The following is a 20,962-nucleotide window of genomic DNA, read 5'->3' on the forward strand; positions in this document are numbered from 1 at the left end:
GGGCTAATTCATCCAAGGAGAGTGCTATACTTAGGTGATAAATTGTTCCCATGTTCAGATTTCAGTGGGTATATTTCTTGCATGTGAAGTTACTTCACACTGCCATCTTGTTCCGCAAATCTTTTCAGCAACTGTGGCCTACGTGTGGATATACGTTATATTACTGTACCTCAGAAAAGCAAAAATGGCAGGCGTCAGTCTTACTGTATTGAGTAAATTGACATGTAGTTTTGCTGTAATTTGAAATATTTTAAAAGATTAAATGGTATTGCATAACTGCTCTGTAAGATATTCACTGTACTGATGCCGCAGCTGTGTATACCAAGATTGTTAAATTATTCAGTAATGAAATAGTATCTTTTGGGGGCTAATATCTTTGCTAATTGTGTTTATCTGACAAAATCCAGGGAAAGTGCTTAAGGACTGGAACAGACCCCTGTTCATTTTGTACTGCTGCTGTACATAGAACTGTACAGTAGACTTTGATATTGGATAGAAAAACAGTTGCATGTATTTGAAAGAAATACTGACTTGCTTTGTGTTTTTATGCAGTTAGTGGGATGTGTGTGTATGTCTCTTGCCCACAACAAAATTTCCCATGAGTCCAGGGAGAATTTTTCAGCAGAAGTAGGATGTTTGAGCAGGGCAGGACTGAGGAATGACGCACTGCCCTTCCAGCCATCCAATTACATAGATGGGATAAATCACCTTTTAATTGGAGACTATGTAGTCTGATTTATATTTCTGCCACATTTCCTCGAAATTTCTGCACAAGAAATAAAGGATGTGATAGCTTCTTAGCACGCTCTGTCACTTATATTCTCCCACCCGAATGACCAAGCTTTAAATAATGAGTAGTTACTAGCATTTATATTGTTCAGGCAACCTATTTTCCTGCAGTAAGAAGCCAGCCAGGTGTCTCAGTGGTCATACAGAGGCCACCTCCCTAAAAATTATGCTGTTCTCTGATCTGTTCTAGGTCTCACAGTTCAGGCTAATCATTGACAGGGCTTTTACGATCACAAGCTTGTAGTGAAGCTTTGATAAGACACTCCAGCAGTTCATGGCAAATGAAGACAGTCTGCAAGGCAGAGGCTCCAGTGAATGAATGGATTTTTTTCAGCGTCAGTGCAAGAAATCTGACTTTTAACACTGGTGCTATAAACCGGCATAATGTGTGGCCAACGACTGGAGAGATTTGTTGCTTTTTGGACATTAGTTTTCATAAGGATAGTTACTGGGCTTGCTGGAGAGGGAAGATCTGTGTGGAAAAAGGACACCCACTTCAGCCCCGTGAGTGAAACACAGATGTTTTTGTATGACACTTTCCCCAAAGAGTTTCTCTGGGGTGTAGGGACAGGGGCTTTCCAGGTAGAAGGCAGCTGGAGGAAGGACGGGAAAGGCTCCTCCATCTGGGACCGCTTCATCCACTCGGAGTTCAAGGATGCTGGCAGCACAGATGCCTCCAGTGACAGTTACACCTTGTTGGACAAAGATTTGTCTGCTCTGGATTTTTTGGGAGTTACTTTTTACCAGTTTTCAATTTCATGGTCAAGGCTTTTTCCCACTGGAGTGGTAGCAGCTCCCAATGAAAAAGGACTCCAGTATTATAATACCCTTATTGACTCTCTACTCTACAGAAATATTGACCCCATGGTTACATTGTACCACTGGGACCTGCCCTTGATGCTGCAAGAAAAATATGGGGGATGGAAAAATGAATCAGTAATTGATATCTTCAACGACTATGCCACCTTTTGCTTCCAGACCTTTGGGGATCGTGTTAAGTATTGGATTACAATCCACAATCCATACTTAGTTGCTTGGCATGGGTATGGCACAGGTATTCATGCTCCTGGAGAGAGAGGGAAAATAACAACCATCTACTCTGTAGGACACAATTTGATCAAGGTACAGTATAGTAAGATTTACAAACTGATCTTGCACCACCATGGGAAATGATGGGAGGAATCAATCATGTAATCAATGTTTTAAAAAAAAATTAAGGAATGTGAAAACATCAAGAAATAACCCTTGGCTAAGGCAGTCTTTTTTTTTAATCCTCATGTTGATTTTATTGTTGTTGTCACAACAGCTGACTCAGTAATTACTTGTTTAAAATGCTGGTTTATTATTTTATTTATATTGGGTTTTGCCAACAAGATCTGGCTATTAAAGACCGTGATTTTTCCTTCTTTGTTCTTTCCACTTAGCTAAACACACTGACATGACCATTCATTCAGCTATACTGAAATGACTATTAGTTTAAAATGAAATTTATTTGCATTTGCGTATTGCATCAATTCTACTAGGAGTAGAGAATGTATATATAAATATGATTAGTTCTAGCTTAGTAAGATCATATTGCAAAACGTTTATTGTTAAACTAACAAGGTCAGTAGTTCTTGGGTTTGGGAGTAAACAAATGTCCTCTTCAGTATTTAAGTATTTCAGTATTCAAAGTTACATTATTTCCATGCTGGTTTCAGCATTTTAATTTTTATGTCAGTCTTATTTATCAGCTGTCTTCTACAAAATTACATATCCAAAAAGCTTGATCCCATGACCAGTAGTTTCAGCTGCAATACTGGGTCCTAAGTTCATGGTATTCTTTCTTCGGGAAGGACAAAAAGAAGTCTGAAATGGGTCATATTTTTTAAGGAAAAAGTGCAGATGTTGTTCCTGATATTGTCAACAGCATTACAGAGTTTACAGCATCTCCTCTGATAGAGGATACGGAATAGCTAGTTCCTATGCATGGGAGCTTGTGTTCTTATTTTTTCTTACTATAATTTAAAACAATTTCCAATAACAGCAGTTTAAGATAAGAATTAACAATATCAATAAAGCGTTTTTTTCATCTATAGTGCTCAAAGTACTTTACAGAGCAGGTCACTATCCTGTCTCTGTTTGATAGAGCAGCTAGTATAATTTCCCCTGCTCAAACTATTCCTAGCTGTCACAAAGACAATTTTTCTACTACCTACCATCCATTATAAGTGTAATAAACAAATAAATCTGAATGTATTTGTCCTACAGAAAGAAGTATGCATGTGGGAAAAAATTAAATGCCAGAGTAGTTAAAAATATTCTGCAACTGACCATTTCCATTTCTTGTATTTGCTTCTGGGCTAGAACCTGCAGAACCTCCTTTTTCGGAAAATTCATGCTACTGTCAATAGAACTTTTACACATAGAAAAGTCATTGATCAGCCTGGGTGACTGATTTCAGACTTAGCACAAGAATGATTTAACTGTAGAGATTTGTGAAGCATCTCGAAGAGAACTGATGTGCAATCATTCTTTTTATTTTCAAGTGCTATATAAAACATATTTGGTATAATACATGTAAAAGATACAACGTAAGTTTGTAGCATTTCTTGCCTGCATTTCTGAGTGGCACAATCATAACTGGGGTACCAACTAGGCAGTCTCTGCATTTTCCCACTGTAAAATCCGTGTAAACAGCACATAGGGAGCAATATCTCTGCTGAAGACTCAATTCTAGGAAGCCAAGCGCATCTGGGTTTGATATACAAATTACTGACCTTAGTTCCTTGGTCATTATTATTTAACTCTCAGACTTGATCTGATAGTTGGTTCTAGTTTTAAAGTCTGTGAATCTGAGTATAAAATAAACTACTTCAATGAAAGAGTTAATGAGACTTTCAGCAACACACAATCTGTTAGCTAGTATTTTATTATTCTTGGGCAGAAATTATTTTCATGTTGTATCTTTCTTACAGCCCCATGAACATTAACTAATGTATTAGAAGTTTTCTCCTGTGGCACTGTAAAATTTCTGAAGATTTTAGGTCTTCATGAAGAATCTCAAATTTCTAGCAATGTATTTGAGGAACTAGGGTTTGATGTTTGGGATTGGGGGTGGAATAGAGGCTCTTGAGGTACCCATCAATATGAGTCAACTCTTCTTATATATGTAAAAATTTTTTTTTCCTAATAAAACGTAATTAAAGCCAGCCTTTCCACAGAAGTCATAGGTGGTATTATATGTTTCAAGCTAACTAGCCAGAATCTTTCTTAAAGATTTTTGTGGGTATCTAAATGTTCAGGTTGTTTAGTATTGTTGACAATACCATATTAATATAATGTATTGATGCACAGTCAGGATTCATGTGTTATGAATTGTCTTTCCTTTCAGAGGCAGGGAATGTTATAAGAATCTCTTTTTAAAGAGATTTCACATGGCTTTTTATTTCAGGACTGGTATATGCAAATCTGTTTCTCAGACATTGTATTATGGCTACCTTCTAATTTACCACCGCAAACCAAAAATGCCCTCCCCAAAATAAAAGACCAGCAAAAATGTCAGGTTTTGGCACACCAGTAACACACAAAAGTAACATTGGAAAACAATTAATGATAACATGTAACTTGCCATGCGACATTTGAAAGCCACATCAAAGATACAAAAACTATGAGCTTGAGGCAGCTGTCATACTGAGGCAGAGAAGAAAAAAACTGCACACAGAAAAATTAGATGGATTTCTTTGATTTAACAGTAAATAAATCTGACAAGAAGCAAGAAAATACAAAGCAGATGAATCATTGTGGCTGGAGCTAAATGAGATATGTACCTGATATATTATTACCATTTTCTCTGGATCTAGTTATGTTCTTTTATACTTAGATTGAGGTTTGTAAAGATCACAAACTGCAGACCAAGCTGTCTTCTTTTCATCCTCTGTATCAGTGCCCTTCAGGCAGTGCTGCCTTTGCTACATAACAGGCAGAAAGAGGTTTTTGTTGGGTTTTTTTTTCCTGTTAAAGATCATTCACGCTCCTTTCCATCTGGCAGAAAAGCCCTGGAGAAAACTGTCAGAATAAGATCTCCCTAAAAATTTTCTTCATGGACACACCTTCATATCACATGCTGGGAAAAGGCAATAAATTCCCTTTCAAAGACAGCGTCTCCATATAGATCTATCACAGATCAGGTTCATCTCTGTGCCTGGCTGCACTACTCCCAGCTCTTTTGTAGCTCTCGCTATGCCAGGACCTCTCTTTGAGGACACTGCTGCCTGTGGGATCTTTGGATGAGCATGTCGCACAGAAGTCCCATAATTCATTCTCCTGAAAAACAAATTTCTACTGGATGAATGGGGAATAATTCGTGTCTCTACATGCAACCAGACATTTTCTTCCCTTCCTCCGAAGGGGCCTCCTTTCCTCAGGGTCTAGAAAGATGAAGCTACACCAGTGCCCATATTTCTTACAGGAGGAGGTAAATCTGTCTCCATCAAGCACAGCTCTGGAGTGTACAGAAATGTCTATGCTTGTTAATGTCTTTGCTGGAAGATTTTTCAAACAATAGTAGCCATCAATGATGATGTAAAATTCAGCACAGATTCACACTTTTTTGGGTGATTTTTTGTTTTCAGGTTAGCTTTCTTTCACTTTCTGGAAATCATCAGGAAAAACACAATCCAAATACAAGATGCTTAGCACACAACAAATTTGATAGTAAAACCTCAGTCCTTCAAACCACCCTCTTAGAAATTTAGTTGCCTACATCTCAAGAGCCCTTTGTTCCTTCACAAAGGATTGAGCTTCAGAGTCAGTTTGAAAATAAGGGCTTTAGCTCTACTGTCTATGTGGTGTCTTTACCAGAGACCAAAAGAGCCTTGAACTGAAATATACTCTCCAAATAAGCCACACACACCTGCCCTTCTTCTAAAGTGATGTTTAACACCCATCATCATCAGACTCTGTATTCTAGCTCTTCATGGTTTAAAAAATGAACAATTAAACACAAAGCCAGAATAGTTTTATTAGCTTTTGTAAAATTGCTTGACTTTAACATATCTTAAGAATTTGAAAGTATCGGTCTTTCAGTAGTAGACTCTTTGCATACATACATGCTAAATTACAGGATCAGAGTTTGAAGGAATATGAGAATATTTCAGGAAGAAAGGAGAACAATACTGTTGCCTTGAATTTATTAAATTGACTTGTCTAGCTTTTTTACAGGGTTAATACTAACTGACTTAGCACTCTCTGTGACTTTCAAGTCTATGGAATAATTTCTATATTAATACCAGGAAAATATGCTGAAATTAATGCGTCATATGTATCTAGAATAAATACACAATATTGATCCTGCTTTCACTGTGTACTTAGCCTTGACATTTGTCCTTGATTTAACAAGGAAAGTGAAAGATTAGGGATTAAACTCTAACTGAAAAAAAGATTAGTCAAGATTTACTTAAAATAGCCAAATTGATGTATGATACAGCTTTCAAATTGATGTTTGTTTCATATGTGGTCTTACAAACCAAATTATATTAATCAGTTTGTTCCATCAACAATAGTTTGCACTTAGCAAACACCTTCCATCTGAGATTGTTAAGCTGCTTTACAAATAATTAACAACTCAAAACAGAATTATAGGCAATCAAATGCTGTTGTCTCTACTACATCTGTAAAAACCCTCACTATAGACAAGTGACATTTTGTTTTTCAATAGAGTTAACCCAGAGTGAGACATCAGTGACACATATGAATTTGTGTATGGGGATCCTATCTTGACTCATATTAAATGTACCTATTTGTATTTGAGGTCTACTCTTGTAGAATATAAATGTGGCTGTATACTGTAGACAATGTTTTTAATAGTCATCTTCTAATCAACCTCTTGAAGGTGTGTATGAATACAATGAGCTGTCCCTGATTGTCTTTAACCTGTCAATATTGCACTCTGTTTAGTTGTTTTTTGGCAAAGTCATCTTTCTCCACTTCACCTAGAAATGTGTGATTGCTGAGATTTACCTGGTGCTGTTGTCATGCTACCTGGCACTGTGTATAATACAGCTGTCTTCAGCAGAGTTTTTCTTGTTGAGCCGACACAACCATATACCTTTCATTAAACAGCGGTGTTAGTAGCCTGTGTCTGGGGAAAAAAAAATCCTAACCAGGTGAGAAATCACTAGAAGCAGAGAACAAAGGAAGCCTAGCCCCAGCACCCACCCTGGGCTAGACCTGTGGGAGAGGACAGTGAAGGTAAGCGAGGGGACGGCACTGGCCGCTTACATTTTCTTATGATGAGACTGTTAAGAAATCCATTTTATAATATTTTAACTGTATCTTGCAGTTTGTCTCACGAGTACAATTTTGCTGACTTCCCTTTTCAGCTACCAAACCTGCATTTCAAAGGTTAATGTTACTTTATCAGTATTTTCAAAGACAGACCTTGAACAAATGTTACAAGCATGACCTTAGAAACCATAAACAACTGATACACAAAATTTCACAAACTGTAATTCTTTGGTACTCCCTAGTTTAACCACATATCTACCTGACATCAGGTCTTTTGTTTTTTTAAACTGTCAAGGCTGTGTGTTTCTAGATAAATTAACTGAAATTATTGTCAAAGGTAAGCAATGCTGTTTGGCTTGGTAATGATGTCAGTCTAACTTGGCACTCTAAGTATTTCACAATGCTTCTCCATGTTTTTTTCTGGGTGCAAACAGTTATTTTCTTTCCAGCTTAAGAGTATAGAGCCACATGTCAGGAATAATGTAAACTCTGAGTTACTTGACAACTCCTCAGCTGGTGGAGGTCAACTCCCCTCCCCTGTGTCAGATCCTCTGGCGTGATTCACGCTGCGATCCAGGGTCACCCTTCTCTGACACCCTAGCTCTCTCCTTTTCCTATGGGACTCTGACAATGCTAGTGGTTCCTCAGTCTCACATATATTCCCTTTTTTTGGTGTAAATTTTGATTGCTGCATTCTCTTATTTAAGTAATTAACATGACATTTGAAAGTAATTCTGGTGTGTGACAATGTTAAGCTTTCTAAAACATTATTATATTCAGAAAAATGGAATTAAGATGTGATACAAGGTATGCTTTCATTGTCACTAACACGAGTAGCAAAACTTCTGTCTGTTCTTGGGCAGTGAATATTTGGCCGATTATGAGGACTGAAACATGCCATACCCAATAGATCTTATGAGATACTGCGGCCAAATTTCCTTTTAAAACCAAAGTGTTGTTGCTGTCTACTTAAAATGAATAAGCTCCATTCTATGCTGCTGCATGTACTGCCAAAAAAATTATTATTATAGCAGCTTCAAAGAAGAAATTATCTAAAATCTTGGATCAAAATGCTCATGCAGAAGTGTGAAACTTGTCATTTGGGTTCAAAGTTTGCACCTGGGTCCTTTCTCCAAGTTTTTACATATAGGGACTGTGCAAATATCAAAAGTTGAACACTTATACGATTAGACTAAACTGAAACAAATGGAAGTGTATTCCAAGAAGAGGGATGGGGTGGATCTGGATTGATCAGAGTAAATCCAGATAAGCCCCATAGCACAGAGCCAACACTGACAAAGGAAACATCATTTGAGATGCATAATTTATGGAACAATTGTAAAGATGGTTTAAAATTTTAACCATATCAGCAATCACTGCTTGTCAAAGAAAGACCTAGATGGGACTGTCTACATCATGGATCTCAAATGCCACCATTAATAGCTGTTTAGTCCCAAAGTGTCCATGTAACAGCTATTCACATCTCTGCTGGGACTTCTTGTGTGATTTAGACCTATGTTAAAAGGCAAAAAGCCACAGCCCTAATGTGTCATAGGAACAACGCACGTGAGATACTGAACATTACCATCATCTTGAGGTACCTTGCAGTATAACAGTAATTGCCCATTACAACTGTGCAGGGTAATTAGCGTGCCTTAACAGTTTGTTAATATTTCCATAAAAGTCTGCAGTGAATCAGATGCAGCTACCTGCCTGTCTAGCTGCTGACACACACAGATTTATTAGGGAGTTATAATTTAAATGCTTTTTTTTCTCTCACCAGGCTCATGCAAAAGTTTGGCATAACTACAAAAAACACTTTCAACCATATCAGAAGGGGATGATGTCCATAGTGTTGGGGTCCCACTGGATTGAACCTAACAAATCGGAAGATGTTTTGGACATTTCTAAATGTCAGCAGTCTATGGAGAGAGTACTTGGATGGTTTGCTAAACCCATCCATGGAGACGGTGATTATCCAGAAGAACTGAAAAATGAATTCTCATTTTTGCCACGCTTTACTGAGGATGAAAAAAACTACATAAAGGGGACAGCTGACTTCTTTGCATTTTCCTTTGGTCCTAATAACTTTAAACCTCCAAACACTCTACCAAAAATGGGACAAAATTTGTCACTCAATTTGAGGGAAGTACTGAACTGGATTCAACTGGAATACAACAGTCCTCGAATCTTGATTGCAGAAAATGGCTGGTTCACTGACAGCCATGTGAAAACAGATGACACCACAGCCATCTACATGATGAAAAACTTCGTTAATAAGGTTTTACAAGGTTTGTACACAAGTTAGTTGTTGGATTTTTGGAGAGCTTTTTAAGATCATTTTATATTTAGCTCTGTAATAATTTAATCTTTCTTTTTAAAGAGATAATGGCAACTAAGTTAATTATTAATTATTTATACTGCATGAGTACAAGTCATGGATCGGGATCTACTGGTGCTAGGTGTTGTACAAACACAGAAAAAAACATAGTCCCTGTCCCAGAAAGCTAAAGTCCAACATATGTGTTGGATTTTAAAACTAAATAAGTACAAAACCAAGTCAGAAATTAATGAAAATAAATCTATTGGATATCACTTTTCCCTGCTGGCAGCCCAACTGTAAAACCTTTGTGCAGGTACATACCTTGACAGCAGGAAAACGAGACCATGACTACAGACTGTCATTGCCATGCTGGGGTTTGTACTCCAATGTAAAATGCATGAAGAAAATCAGCAGGAGGGCAATCACTCTTCAGGATTATTGCATACCAAACAGAGATAATATGTTTTAATAGCACACTTTTAATCTTGGTATTTGCCCTTCGTAAAGCCAGTGTACAGGGGTGCTCTCTCAAGGCAAAATACTTAATTTTGTATGAAATATAAATGCGGTTAGTACCTAAAGCCTCTGCACAACCAGTATTTCTTTTCCCCCTCACCCAGTTTGTAGGTTCAGTGCTGGGAGAGGGACAGCTGCTGGTCCCAAGAGCCATCCTCCCAGCAGGCTGCCCCACTACTGATGCCACACTGCAGTGGTGGGGTGGCTTGGATCCCTTTACAAAAACCTCTCTTATCCTCAAAAACACGAGTAATCATTTACTCTGACACCAAGTCAGGAAGCACTGTATCACCAACAAATATAATTAAGCTCCAAACAAAGATTATCCAGATATATTTAAAGCTGGTTCAGATTGCAAACTTCACATAGTGCAGCTGTGCAATATGTCATGCCTTTTCCAGATTTTGAGGAGGTTACTTTCCAGTATTTGTTTTATGATATTTTAAATACCACAGTGACACACCAGGAAAGTCTAGATGCAGGCCTAGATTTGGAGGTGTGGAACAGGTCGATTTCTGGACACATACATAAGAAAATCCATAGTGTGTTCTTTTTTTTGAATCCTCTCCAGCAGACCTGGCTGTGATAACCATCCATGAATTCCCACTTCTGAAATACTTGGTCAATGTTCAGCCACTAACTACTTCTCAGGAACTGTCATCTACATTTTTACATATGCAGATACTTCAACCTCTACCTCAAAATACAGGATTATCTCCTAACTAATGCATTTTTTGTGAAGAAAACTTTAATTTATCTGATCAGAAATAATATTTGGAACATATTTTCATATTTGTACTTACAGAGAATTCAGGTATACATTTGCTGTTTGCAGCAAAATCAGTGAGATCATGTTAACTTCAAAACATTTATATAGGCCAAATTGTAATGGGATGGTGACTGTTAAGATAGCATGTAACAGGTGATAAGGAGCTATACTCCTGTGTGTGTGTTTGTGTTCAAGGAGAATGCTGTAAACTTTGCACTGTATGTCTGTAACTCACACCACTGTGAGTCATGAAAATATGTGATGTATAACATCACCATTGCAATGAACTGACCTCAATTATGATACAAGGATGCAATTGAAACTACAGCTTCTTAGTGGCATGGATATGCCTGTCAATAGTGAAACAACTGCTTCTGCAGAAGGACTCCAAGGCTTCACCTATAGCAGACACAGAAATGCCTTGAGCTCTCCTTCCATGGACGTCACCTCTAGCTCCTGACCTCTTCTACCTTCAGCCTCTTGTTCCTGCCCCCAGTCATACCCTTGGTCTTTAGGAGGATTTTCTCATTCCCACTCTAACATTTAGTGAGGATCCTGACTTCTGTTTCTGCCCGCTCCTTTCACTGTCACTGCTGATAATGCTACAAACATACTCTCACACTGATCCACAGGATCTCTACCTATCACCTAAGTATTAATTCTTTTTACCACAAAATATACATAAAATAGAGCTTTTTTTCCTCTACCCATTTAAACAGCCAAAAATTCTCATCTAGGCATGTACCGTCTTGAGTACCACAGCATCTTTTGCTCTGACAATTAAACTTAGCCCCTCTCCATTCAGTATGATTCTAGAAAAAAAAAAAATGTTTTCTCAGTTGTCAGTTATGCTGTCCCTATATGTCTACTTCCATTTGTTCAAGCTTCCTCATTGCAGACATGAAGTACACATCTTTACTTGCAAGGCCCTTCTGGACTATCTCTTTATCCTCTACATCATTCTCCACCTCTGCATTTTGCAACTGATATCTTCAGACATTTTTGTACTTTCTCTCATGGTTTCCCTAATATCTGTAAGTTGCTTTTCTTGAAAATACGTGCAATTGTATTGTTTCGTTACATTCCCTCATCTTCTTACCAGTATTCTGGCCTTGTCTGTCAGCTTCTCATATACTTACATTGCAAGCTCTTGGGATTTCTGATTTCTTCATCCAGCAGTTAGTAAAATATCATGCTGGACTATGACAGTACTGCTGGGTACCTTATTACTCTGCTGCCCAAATACAAGTACTGCGCAAAACTGGCTCCTGCTGAAGTTGCAGCATGGTGTGACTAAGGCAAAAAAGTTCAGTTGAAATGCAAAATTATGCAAAGTGAAGCGTCCTGAGAAAATAAGACAAGGCAATTTTGGGCGAGAATAGAGCTTTAGATCAGAATACTTCATCTGTATTCCTTGGCTTACTCTCAGAGGACTACAGGTAAAAGGCGGCTGTCCATCTGTGTCAAAATCCTCAGTAACCCTACTTGGTCACTGCTTTGCCTTTGATATTCCAGCCATTATAAGGGTAATGTGAGTTTTTCTGCGTTATTCCCTAGCTTAAAACTGGTGACAGGCAGCTAACATAAGTGACCATGGAGTTTGGACTTTTTCTTCCAGGCTACCAGCTGGCACACACTGTAAGTGGGTAACAAACATTGTTGTTAGTTGGTGCCCAGCAAGAAACTGCTTTAGAATTTCTGCTGCCCTTCCTGGTGAATCATGTTCCACATCTGAGAAAGCAGTCACTTTGTCATCTTTCTCATATATTATATGTAAAAGGTGATAAGTATACTCCTTTGCAAGGTGGAGGGACGTTAAGATTACCTGAAGAAACACACTTGTGCTGCACCCATTCTGTTAATAAATCAAGCACTTCAGTCTCTAGGTTGATCAACCCAGCTTCTTCTAAAATCATTACGTATCCCATACCAACACATTTCATTTTACAATTTAGAAACTGAATAGAAATTCCTAAATGTTAGAGCTTGCAGAGATCTTTCAAATAAAGATTGAGAGTTTTAGCTTCATAACAAAGTCACAAACTAGATCAACTTTTGCACCCTTAATTTTTAGTCATGATTCTCTAATTTTATTGGTATATTACTTACAAATCACCAAATGCAACTTAAAAGCTGGATGTGGCGCAATGTTTCATGTTTGCTCAGAGCAGAAATAAAGCATCCTACAGTAATTTAATTTCTTAAGGAACTAGTGATGTACTTTTAGTGAATAAAGACTAAGATATGTAATGTCTGTCACAGTTTTGCAATGAATTACAATGGGCCAATAACCCTATTGAGCGTTGAGAAAACCCTGAAGATTTTCAAAGTGAATAGGCCTTTCTCATAGACAACCCTTATATATGTTAGAGTCCTAAATACAAAAGACTCATAGATGTTGCTTTCTCTTATGCAGCTATTAAATACGACAACATAGATGTGTTTGGTTATGCAGCCTGGTCACTCCTTGATGGCTTTGAATGGCAGCATGCTTACAACATCAGGCGTGGATTATTTTATGTAGATTTCAGAAGTGAAAAAAAGGAAAGGATTCCCAAGTCATCTGCACTTTATTATAAACAAATCATACGAGAAAATGGCTTCTTCCCAAAGGAGTCTACCCCAAGCTTGCAAGCTCAGTTCTCCTGTGACTTCTCCTGGGGTATCACTGAATCTGTTCTCAAGGTAAGTGTAAAATATTGGGGAGACTGCTGGAGGCAGAGCAATCAACAACTTTACTTTGTGAATAAATGGCTATGTATGGCACCATGCATTCAGGAATCTCAATGCATACTGCAAACAGAAGTTAAACCCAGCCATAATTGCATAAGTTCAGTTTTATATACAGGTTTTTGGGTGAGCTAGTCACAGAGTGCTGGTGTGCTCCTGCAGCAGCAGACCCCGCTGCAGGAGCCCTTCCAAGGCTGGCCCATCCTTCGCCTTCCCTCTGCTTGCGTCTCCACGGGGCAGATCTGATCAGATATTTCAGACCAGTAAGTTGGCCCCAACCAATTGTTCCTGGGTTATTTTTAAACCAGGAGAGTTTCCCAATCCAGTTTGCAGTATGGCCATAGGGATGCCTATGACAGCGCAACAGAGAAGGTGGCACAGGGCAGGGACAAGGTGGTTATGCTGGTGGCAGCAGAGCTACCTGCAGTCTCGAGGTCTCATCTAAAGCTACTGAACAAGGCAGAAACAGATTCCTGGGTTGAGCCTGGCTCTAAGTGCCACTTAGACAAGCAGGTAAAAAGCCATTCTTTAAAAAAATACTCATATCACAGGCAAAGATGACCAACATCGGCACATACAACTTTTACCATCTGAGCTCACATTTGAAAACAGATCATACCACCTTTTTTCCAAACTAGTTCCTACAGTATCTATTTCTACTTTAAATTTGGTAGATAAGCTAACCATATATCTGGCCAGTGTTGGGATACTCTTTTTGTCATCACATACAGAAAGATGGTCCAATGACCAACATCAGCCTCAAAAAATAACAAAACTCCATAATTTAATCTATTCACTGACGACCACAGGAAAAAGAGTAAAGCTTTGATGTATTTTGTTAATATACAGCATGGAAAAGTCCATTTTCTTAAATCAGATTTAATCTAAATATTTTAAACTTCACTATATTGTATTTCAAATCCTACAAAAAATATTTTAAAAAATTGGAATAGAAAGTGCTACACGGAACCTTGTTAACTAGTAGGAGATAGTAAAGATATAACTACATGCTACAAGCTGTTCGTGTCACATATTTGCATAGGCAGAAGGACTACCAGTAAAACCAAGGAACACTGTGCCACAGTTTCACAAGGTTGATCTAAGCAGCAGTGCCAAAATAATCCGTGCCTGCCTTGTATATGCCCTGGTGCTTGTTCTTACCACGCCACTTTCCTGCCAGCTGCCTGAGAACTGCTGTTTGCACAACCGCAGAGTGAACTCAATCAGGGAGATTTATCTGTGTGAAAATATATGTTGTATAGGCTGGTGGCAGGGCAAATGCCAATGTGTAGCTGAGTAGAAAGGAGAATGCAATTTTAATGTTTCCTGTAGATAAAGGAACAGAACGGGTAAGACAACCACTAGCACAGTCAAAGCCCATATAGGTGAGTTGGTTATCCTCTTCCCCTTGGAGCATCTGAGCAGGACCTTCTGACATCCAGCACTAATCCTACAGCCAAACACAGGCAGAAATGCAGACTATGAGCAGGCATTCATTTAATTAAGCCCCATTGTAACATACCATTTTTATTTTCACAGGCAGAATCCATGGCTTCCTCACCGCAGTTCTGCGATTCCAACCTCTACCTCTGGAATGTCACAGGAGATGGGCTCCTGCACAAAGTTAAAGGGGTGAAGCTAAAAACGCGACCAGCACAGTGCACGGATTTTGTCAGTATTAAAAAGCAACTTGACCTCCTGGAAAAAATGAAAGTCACCCATTACAGATTTGCTCTTGACTGGTCACTGATTTTACCCAACGGAGATTTGTCAGTGGTCAACAGGCAAGTTCTTAGGTATTACAGATGCGTGATTAGCGAAGTACTGAAACTCAATGTTCAATCCATGGTCACCTTATATTATCCAACTCACGCCTACCTGGGCCTGCCAGGTCCTTTGCTGCAGACAGGGGGATGGCTGAACCAGTCTACTGCCTACGCTTTTCAGGACTATGCAGCTTTATGTTTTCGGGAACTTGGTGATTTGGTTAAACTTTGGATTACAATAAACGAGCCTAACCGGCTAAGCGATGTCTACAATAGGAGCAGCAATGATACATATTGGGCAGCACACAATTTATTAATAGCACATGCCATGGCCTGGAGAATATATGACGAGCAGTACCGGTCCTTTCAATATGGCAAAGTGTCCCTGTCCCTGCATTCAGACTGGGCTGAACCTGCCAACCCCTACTTCGAATCTCATTCAAAAGCTGCCAACAGGTTTCTTCAGTTTGAAATAGGCTGGTTTGCTGATCCCATATTTAAGACTGGGGATTATCCAGCTACTATGAGGGAATACATCGGCTTTAAACACAGAAAAGGCCTCTCGTACTCTTTGTTGCCATCTTTCACAAGCGAGGAAAAGCAGCTCATCAAAGGTGCAGCTGACTTTTATGCACTGAACCATTTCACCACCAGATTTGTGATTCATGAACCTCAGAATGGGAGCCAGTATGAATTTGATCGTGACATTCAATTTCTGCAGGATATCACCTGCCTGAGCTCCCCTTCTCGTTTGGCAGTGGTGCCTTGGGGACTGCGCAAAGTTCTCAGGTGGATTAAAAAAACCTACGGTGACATTGATATTTACATCACAGCAAACGGAATAGATGACCAGTCCTTAGACAATGATGAACTTCGAAATTATTACTTGGGAAAATATGTACAAGAGGTTTTAAAAGGTGAGTATATGATAGATTCAAGTTCCTCGGGGCCATTTCTGTGGCACAGACCCAGGCATTCCTTAAACAAGCACCTAAGACTTGCCCCAGACAGAGCAAGGAGCTCTGGTCAAGAAGCAGGAACCAGCCATCAGCATTCATCCCCCTGAGGGGCCTGATTCTGCAGTCACACTCAGGGCAGATACACCACAAAGCAATGGCATCAAGCCCCTCACGTGAAATGCAGCCACAGCTGCTTCCAGTTTAAACCATGTGAGAAGCCATCTGGGCATGCATATACAGCAGAGTAGTTATTCAGAAGCGAGTAGGTGGCACTTCAGACAGACAACTCCCAAGATACAACTCTAATTTCTGCTCTACAAAGAAAGGCAGGAGCCTCCTTACTTGCTTGCTGAACTAGAGTCACTGGACAGGAAAGCACAAGCAAGTCCAAGGAGACCCAGAGGGACATACAGAAGAAGTACAGCAGGTCACCAGATTTTTAAGGAGTTGCTGTTGAAGGGAGAGTCAAACTCTAGTTCCTGTTCCACTACTTGCTTTCTCCTGAGCACGTACAGAAATCTAGTTCTTCACTTTAGAGAAAAATTATTAACAATCATGGAGGTATTGGACAAAAAAGTTCAAGACAATGATCTACAGCAATAGCTTGTTAAATGAGAAATATTGCGGGTACCTCACCCCTCCCATCCCTCTTCCTCCAACCAAACATTAAAAGGAAAGCAGTGAGTCACAGGACACCAGAAAGGCCTCAGTACCTGAACCATACAGTCAAAATAAGACATACAATACATCCCTGCACTCATTATTCCCTATTGTGAACACCAGTGAGTTCCCTGACAGGGACATGGGGTGCTTAAAGCTCTTCCAAGGCACCTGTCCTCAAACACAGTCTATGTATTCTGGCTTCTCCTCTCTAGGAGCTAGCTACGTAAAAAATGAGACAGGTCTTATTCATGGCTAATCGGGGCTTCAGATTACTTTTAGACACCAACAAGAAACAGAGCATTCCCCCTCCAGGGCTTAGCTCTTTCTCAATTACTATAGGACTAGTGAGCATTTGCTGATTTATTTTCCACAACAATTTCACACTGCAAACAAAAGAACAGTAAGTTACTAAAGGAAATAAGTTATTAAAGGAAATGGTTGTTTGAAGGGCACTTCATCATAGTATTCCCATTGTAATTTTCAGATAGCGTGACACTTCATAGTACTCACAAAAAGATCCCAACTGACAATATTCTTGCTTAATCTGGGTTACATCCCCAGTTATGCTCTCTGCTTACACATGAATTGGAGAGATGTTTACTCACCAAGGTCTGCTATTTATGATTTCATTGTTTTCACCCAACACCTGGGTGCAGCAGTGTAACAGAGTCACATGTGCTGCAGGGTTAAGCAGCTGGGTTTGGAGCAGGGCAGGAATTTTCAGAAAGCTCCTCTCATGGCACAGATGAGCAGCTGCTCCCCTTGAGTCATTGCAGCTGGGTTCAGTAAAGAGCAGCATCTGGCTTTTCCCAGGAAAGCAAGCTCCCAGCTCTAACTCTGTTCAAATCCAGCTTTCACAGAGTAGGTCCAGAAAATTCCCAAATTCTACTTTTTTTTTTTTTTAAACAATGATGCACTGTTTCTACTTAAGACAGCTAAGTATTATTAGAAGCAGTAAGTGTAAGGAAATATTTTATGATCCAAATACAGGTTTTTTTAATTGATTGATTAATCATTTGAAATCTGAACTCATTACCAGAAAGTTTGCAGGTCATACAAGGTTTTATTAATATATGGTTTTGGTTTTCTTTTCCCTTCCCAGCATACTACATTGATAAAGTCAAGATTAAAGGCTACTATGCATTTAAGCTGACTGAAGAGAAATCTAAGCCCAGATTTGGATTCTTCACTTCAGATTCAAAAGGAAAGCCTTCAGTAAAATTTTACAATAACCTGATAAGCAACAACGGCTTTCCTGCTGACTATTCAGTCTGTGGTCCCTCCAACCAAGAAAAGCAGTGTAGCTTCTGTTTGTTTATTTCTCAAAAGAAGCCGCTAATATTCTTTGCCTGCTGCCTTTTCTCTACCCTTATCTTGCTTTTAACTATTATTGTTTTTCACAAAAGAAAAAGAAGAAAACGTTTTAAGGCAAAAAGCATCCAGTGCATCTGTGTTTCATTTTAAGACAGGGGTACAAGCCCACTTTCAGTGAGATCCATCCCTATTTGCGTTCTACAGAGGATGATGCAGATCAGACAACTGTAGAAAAGCGCTACGTGAGTCACTCCAATCATAACACACCAAGCATTTCATTTGAAAACGGAAAGTAATCGTGTGCACAGGAAGAAGAGCTACGACGACATTTGTTTCTGCTAAAATTACTTTTATTAACCTGCTGTATGCAGAAGATAAATCCATCCATTTAAAAAAAAGAAAGAACATTTTATGACTCTCCTGTGCCTTTGAATAATCTTTCAGTTTGACTTGAAAAGAGACAGTAAGCTGTGAGAACCGATATGCACTTTTCTATGAACCTCTAGGCCACAGCGTCTTGTGATGTATATTCATGTTATGAATGTTGTTAAGCATAAAAATGCAGTTGTTACGGTTTACAAATAAATGTGTTATTAAAACCCACAAACTTTCAACGAAGTACACCACCAAGAATGAAATGTCCTGGGCCAGCTTCTGAAGATACCTCTAAAAGAACAAACCCAAGTTAAGTCCATTATCGACCAATATACCTCTTACATAGTGGGTAAAGTACAGATCAGATGTTAACATTTTAAGCAAGTGTAACTGGACCCACAGGAGACAAGCCAAAATAACATACAATCACTATTTTTCATCTCCAGCCATAAAGATTTTTACTAGCAGAGACATAAATAGTAAGTATTAATCCACTCAAGTAGAGCAATGAATAATGATAATTCAAAATTGTACTTTTTCATAGAAATAAATATATATTACCATCTTAGCTCTGGTCAAGTGCCAGTGCAAGCCATAGGCATGAGAGGAGTTTATTGCTACTGGGGCATTAAACAAGAGCTACCAAGCCAGGCATAATGCTCTTAAAGGATAAATGAACCTCCTTCTCATTTAAACTTTTCAGGGACCAAAGCCCGAGGTTTCCCTTGGTCTGGTTTTGGTCATCTCCAAATGAACCCAGGAGGCTCTTCCCGTGACCTGCACTATCACTGACACTTCACACTGGCCAGGCTTTTCAGCCATTGCATCAGACCATCACTGCCCAGGCAGGTACCACACACCTCTGGAGAGGGGTAGAGAAGCTGCTCTAGGAATGGAACAAAGGGCAAAAAAGAGCCATCAGTGAAGTTCCCACTGCCTTCCTCCACTTCACAACCTTCTTTTCCAGCAACTAGTACTATTTTCAAGACACAGTGAAATCCCCAACCTGTTCCCGCTAGAAGCTAGTTACCTCAGGCTTTAGGTCCCCAAAGCAGATAGATGCACCTTCCCTGTACCCCAGCACCTCCGAAGAGGTGAGGCGTAGAAACACATTGTCTGAACACACAAGATAGCATCAAACAAAAGGTACACGATAATGTATTATGATAAACAATAATGTAAATGCTAAAGCATTATGGCTGCTTACAGCCTACTAAAGACTTTGTGGAAGTGCTACTTTGAAGATATATGCAATCGACTGAACGCCAAACTCCCAATACTTGATCCAACCTTGAGTCCCAGTTGATAAACACATGAGACCATTTCTCCATTATATTTCAAGTGTTGGTCCACACTACAGAAGGTTCATTAATTCAAAAGGTAAGCACTAGTAAGAGGATGAGGGACTCTAGCTCATTTTACACTACAAAATGTTCTACTGGCAGAGCAAACAGCACAGGTGTTAGAGGTGCACGCATCCTGTCGCCACCCAGAGACACTGACTAGTTATCGCTGACAGCAACCACAGACTCATGTGGAAGGACACTACAGGGAAAACTCTTGAATTCGTGTGCACTGAGGGAGCACAGAGGATTTTGGAAGACTCCTTTAGCCGCACAATTTGAACAGTACAAGAATGAATCTTAAATATGTTAGGCAGGCCACGTACAACTTCCATGACTGCAGTTCAGTTCCGCTGCTGTCGCAGGCTCAGACAGCGGCACTGCGCACCTGTTGACCTCAGCAGCATCATACAAGTGGGTGCTTTGGGCAATCTTCTGAGCTCCTCAGGCATGCGTAGATGCTTTCCTCAGTACTAAGCTTTAATCACTTGTTGCTAATTCTGTTTCTGCACTATCCCAGTATTTTCTGTGAATTCACAATGGAACATGACAAGTGACAGTGTGGATTTTACCAGAGCACAGAAATAGCACAACACCCCAATTAGATGTTGCTACATGGCACGACCAGTAACCAACACCACAGAGCTATATCCCCAGAATACACAAACCACTGCTGGTGGAATTCAGCAATAAGCTTTGCCTGAACTCTGAGGTCAAGTCCTTGGTTTTCCTAACTGAGCAATACAGCTAAAGCACTGTATTTTCAGACTACTACCTCCATCTCTGTATGCACTTTAAAACTTACAAATTTGGTTCTACTGATCCCAATTTTGGTTTTAATCTACTTCAGATTCTGCCATCACAAGTCTGAATTCCCCTCCAGAAACTGCACATGGAAACCAGTTTTTGCAGCCTGAGGTTCTGAAAGGACGTGAAAGAACAGCAGTCTCCTTTCTGTAAGAACAATGCTTTTGCTATTTCTTAATGCTACGATTTAAACTTACCACTTCATGGCTTTACACACTGGGCCCACACTCCATGGGCGTGAGGTTTCCAACGCATCAGACTTCATTCAGTCTGAATGTTCTGAGACACTGGTAAAGCAACGCGTGCACAGTGCTAATACTATCTTGCATTACCCTGTGACA

At 39.5% G+C, this 20,962-nt stretch overlaps 1 protein-coding gene across 1 annotated transcript; it reads left to right on the forward strand.

Annotated features, from left to right (window-relative positions):
- Positions 1–1,070: 1,070 nt before the first annotated feature.
- Positions 1,071–20,900, forward strand: KLB (klotho beta). Its single transcript, XM_074866012.1, has 7 exons — positions 1,071–1,155; positions 1,187–1,911; positions 8,840–9,347; positions 13,081–13,349; positions 14,934–16,077; positions 17,885–18,224; positions 19,321–20,900. The coding sequence occupies exons 1-7, from the start codon at positions 1,071–1,073 to the stop codon at positions 19,394–19,396; spliced, it is 3,147 nt and encodes a 1,048-aa protein (XP_074722113.1). The 3' UTR covers positions 19,397–20,900.
- The last annotated feature ends 62 nt before the right edge of the window (positions 20,901–20,962 follow it).

The sequence above is a fragment of the Strix uralensis genome, chromosome 4 (genome assembly GCF_047716275.1).
Source record: "Strix uralensis isolate ZFMK-TIS-50842 chromosome 4, bStrUra1, whole genome shotgun sequence".
In the NCBI taxonomy this organism is placed as follows: Eukaryota; Metazoa; Chordata; class Aves; order Strigiformes; family Strigidae; genus Strix; species Strix uralensis.

Bases quoted from the DNA above. Each gene is read 5' to 3' on its own strand.
- KLB (XM_074866012.1), top strand. From the start codon at position 1,071: ATGAAGACAGTCTGCAAGGCAGAGGCTCCAGTGAATGAATGGATTTTT. The intron at 1,156-1,186 runs GTGCTATAAACC...TGTGTGGCCAAC, and splicing joins AAATCTGACTTTTAACACTG to GACTGGAGAGATTTGTTGCT. The intron at 16,078-17,884 runs GTGAGTATATGA...TTCCCTTCCCAG, and splicing joins TGTACAAGAGGTTTTAAAAG to CATACTACATTGATAAAGTC.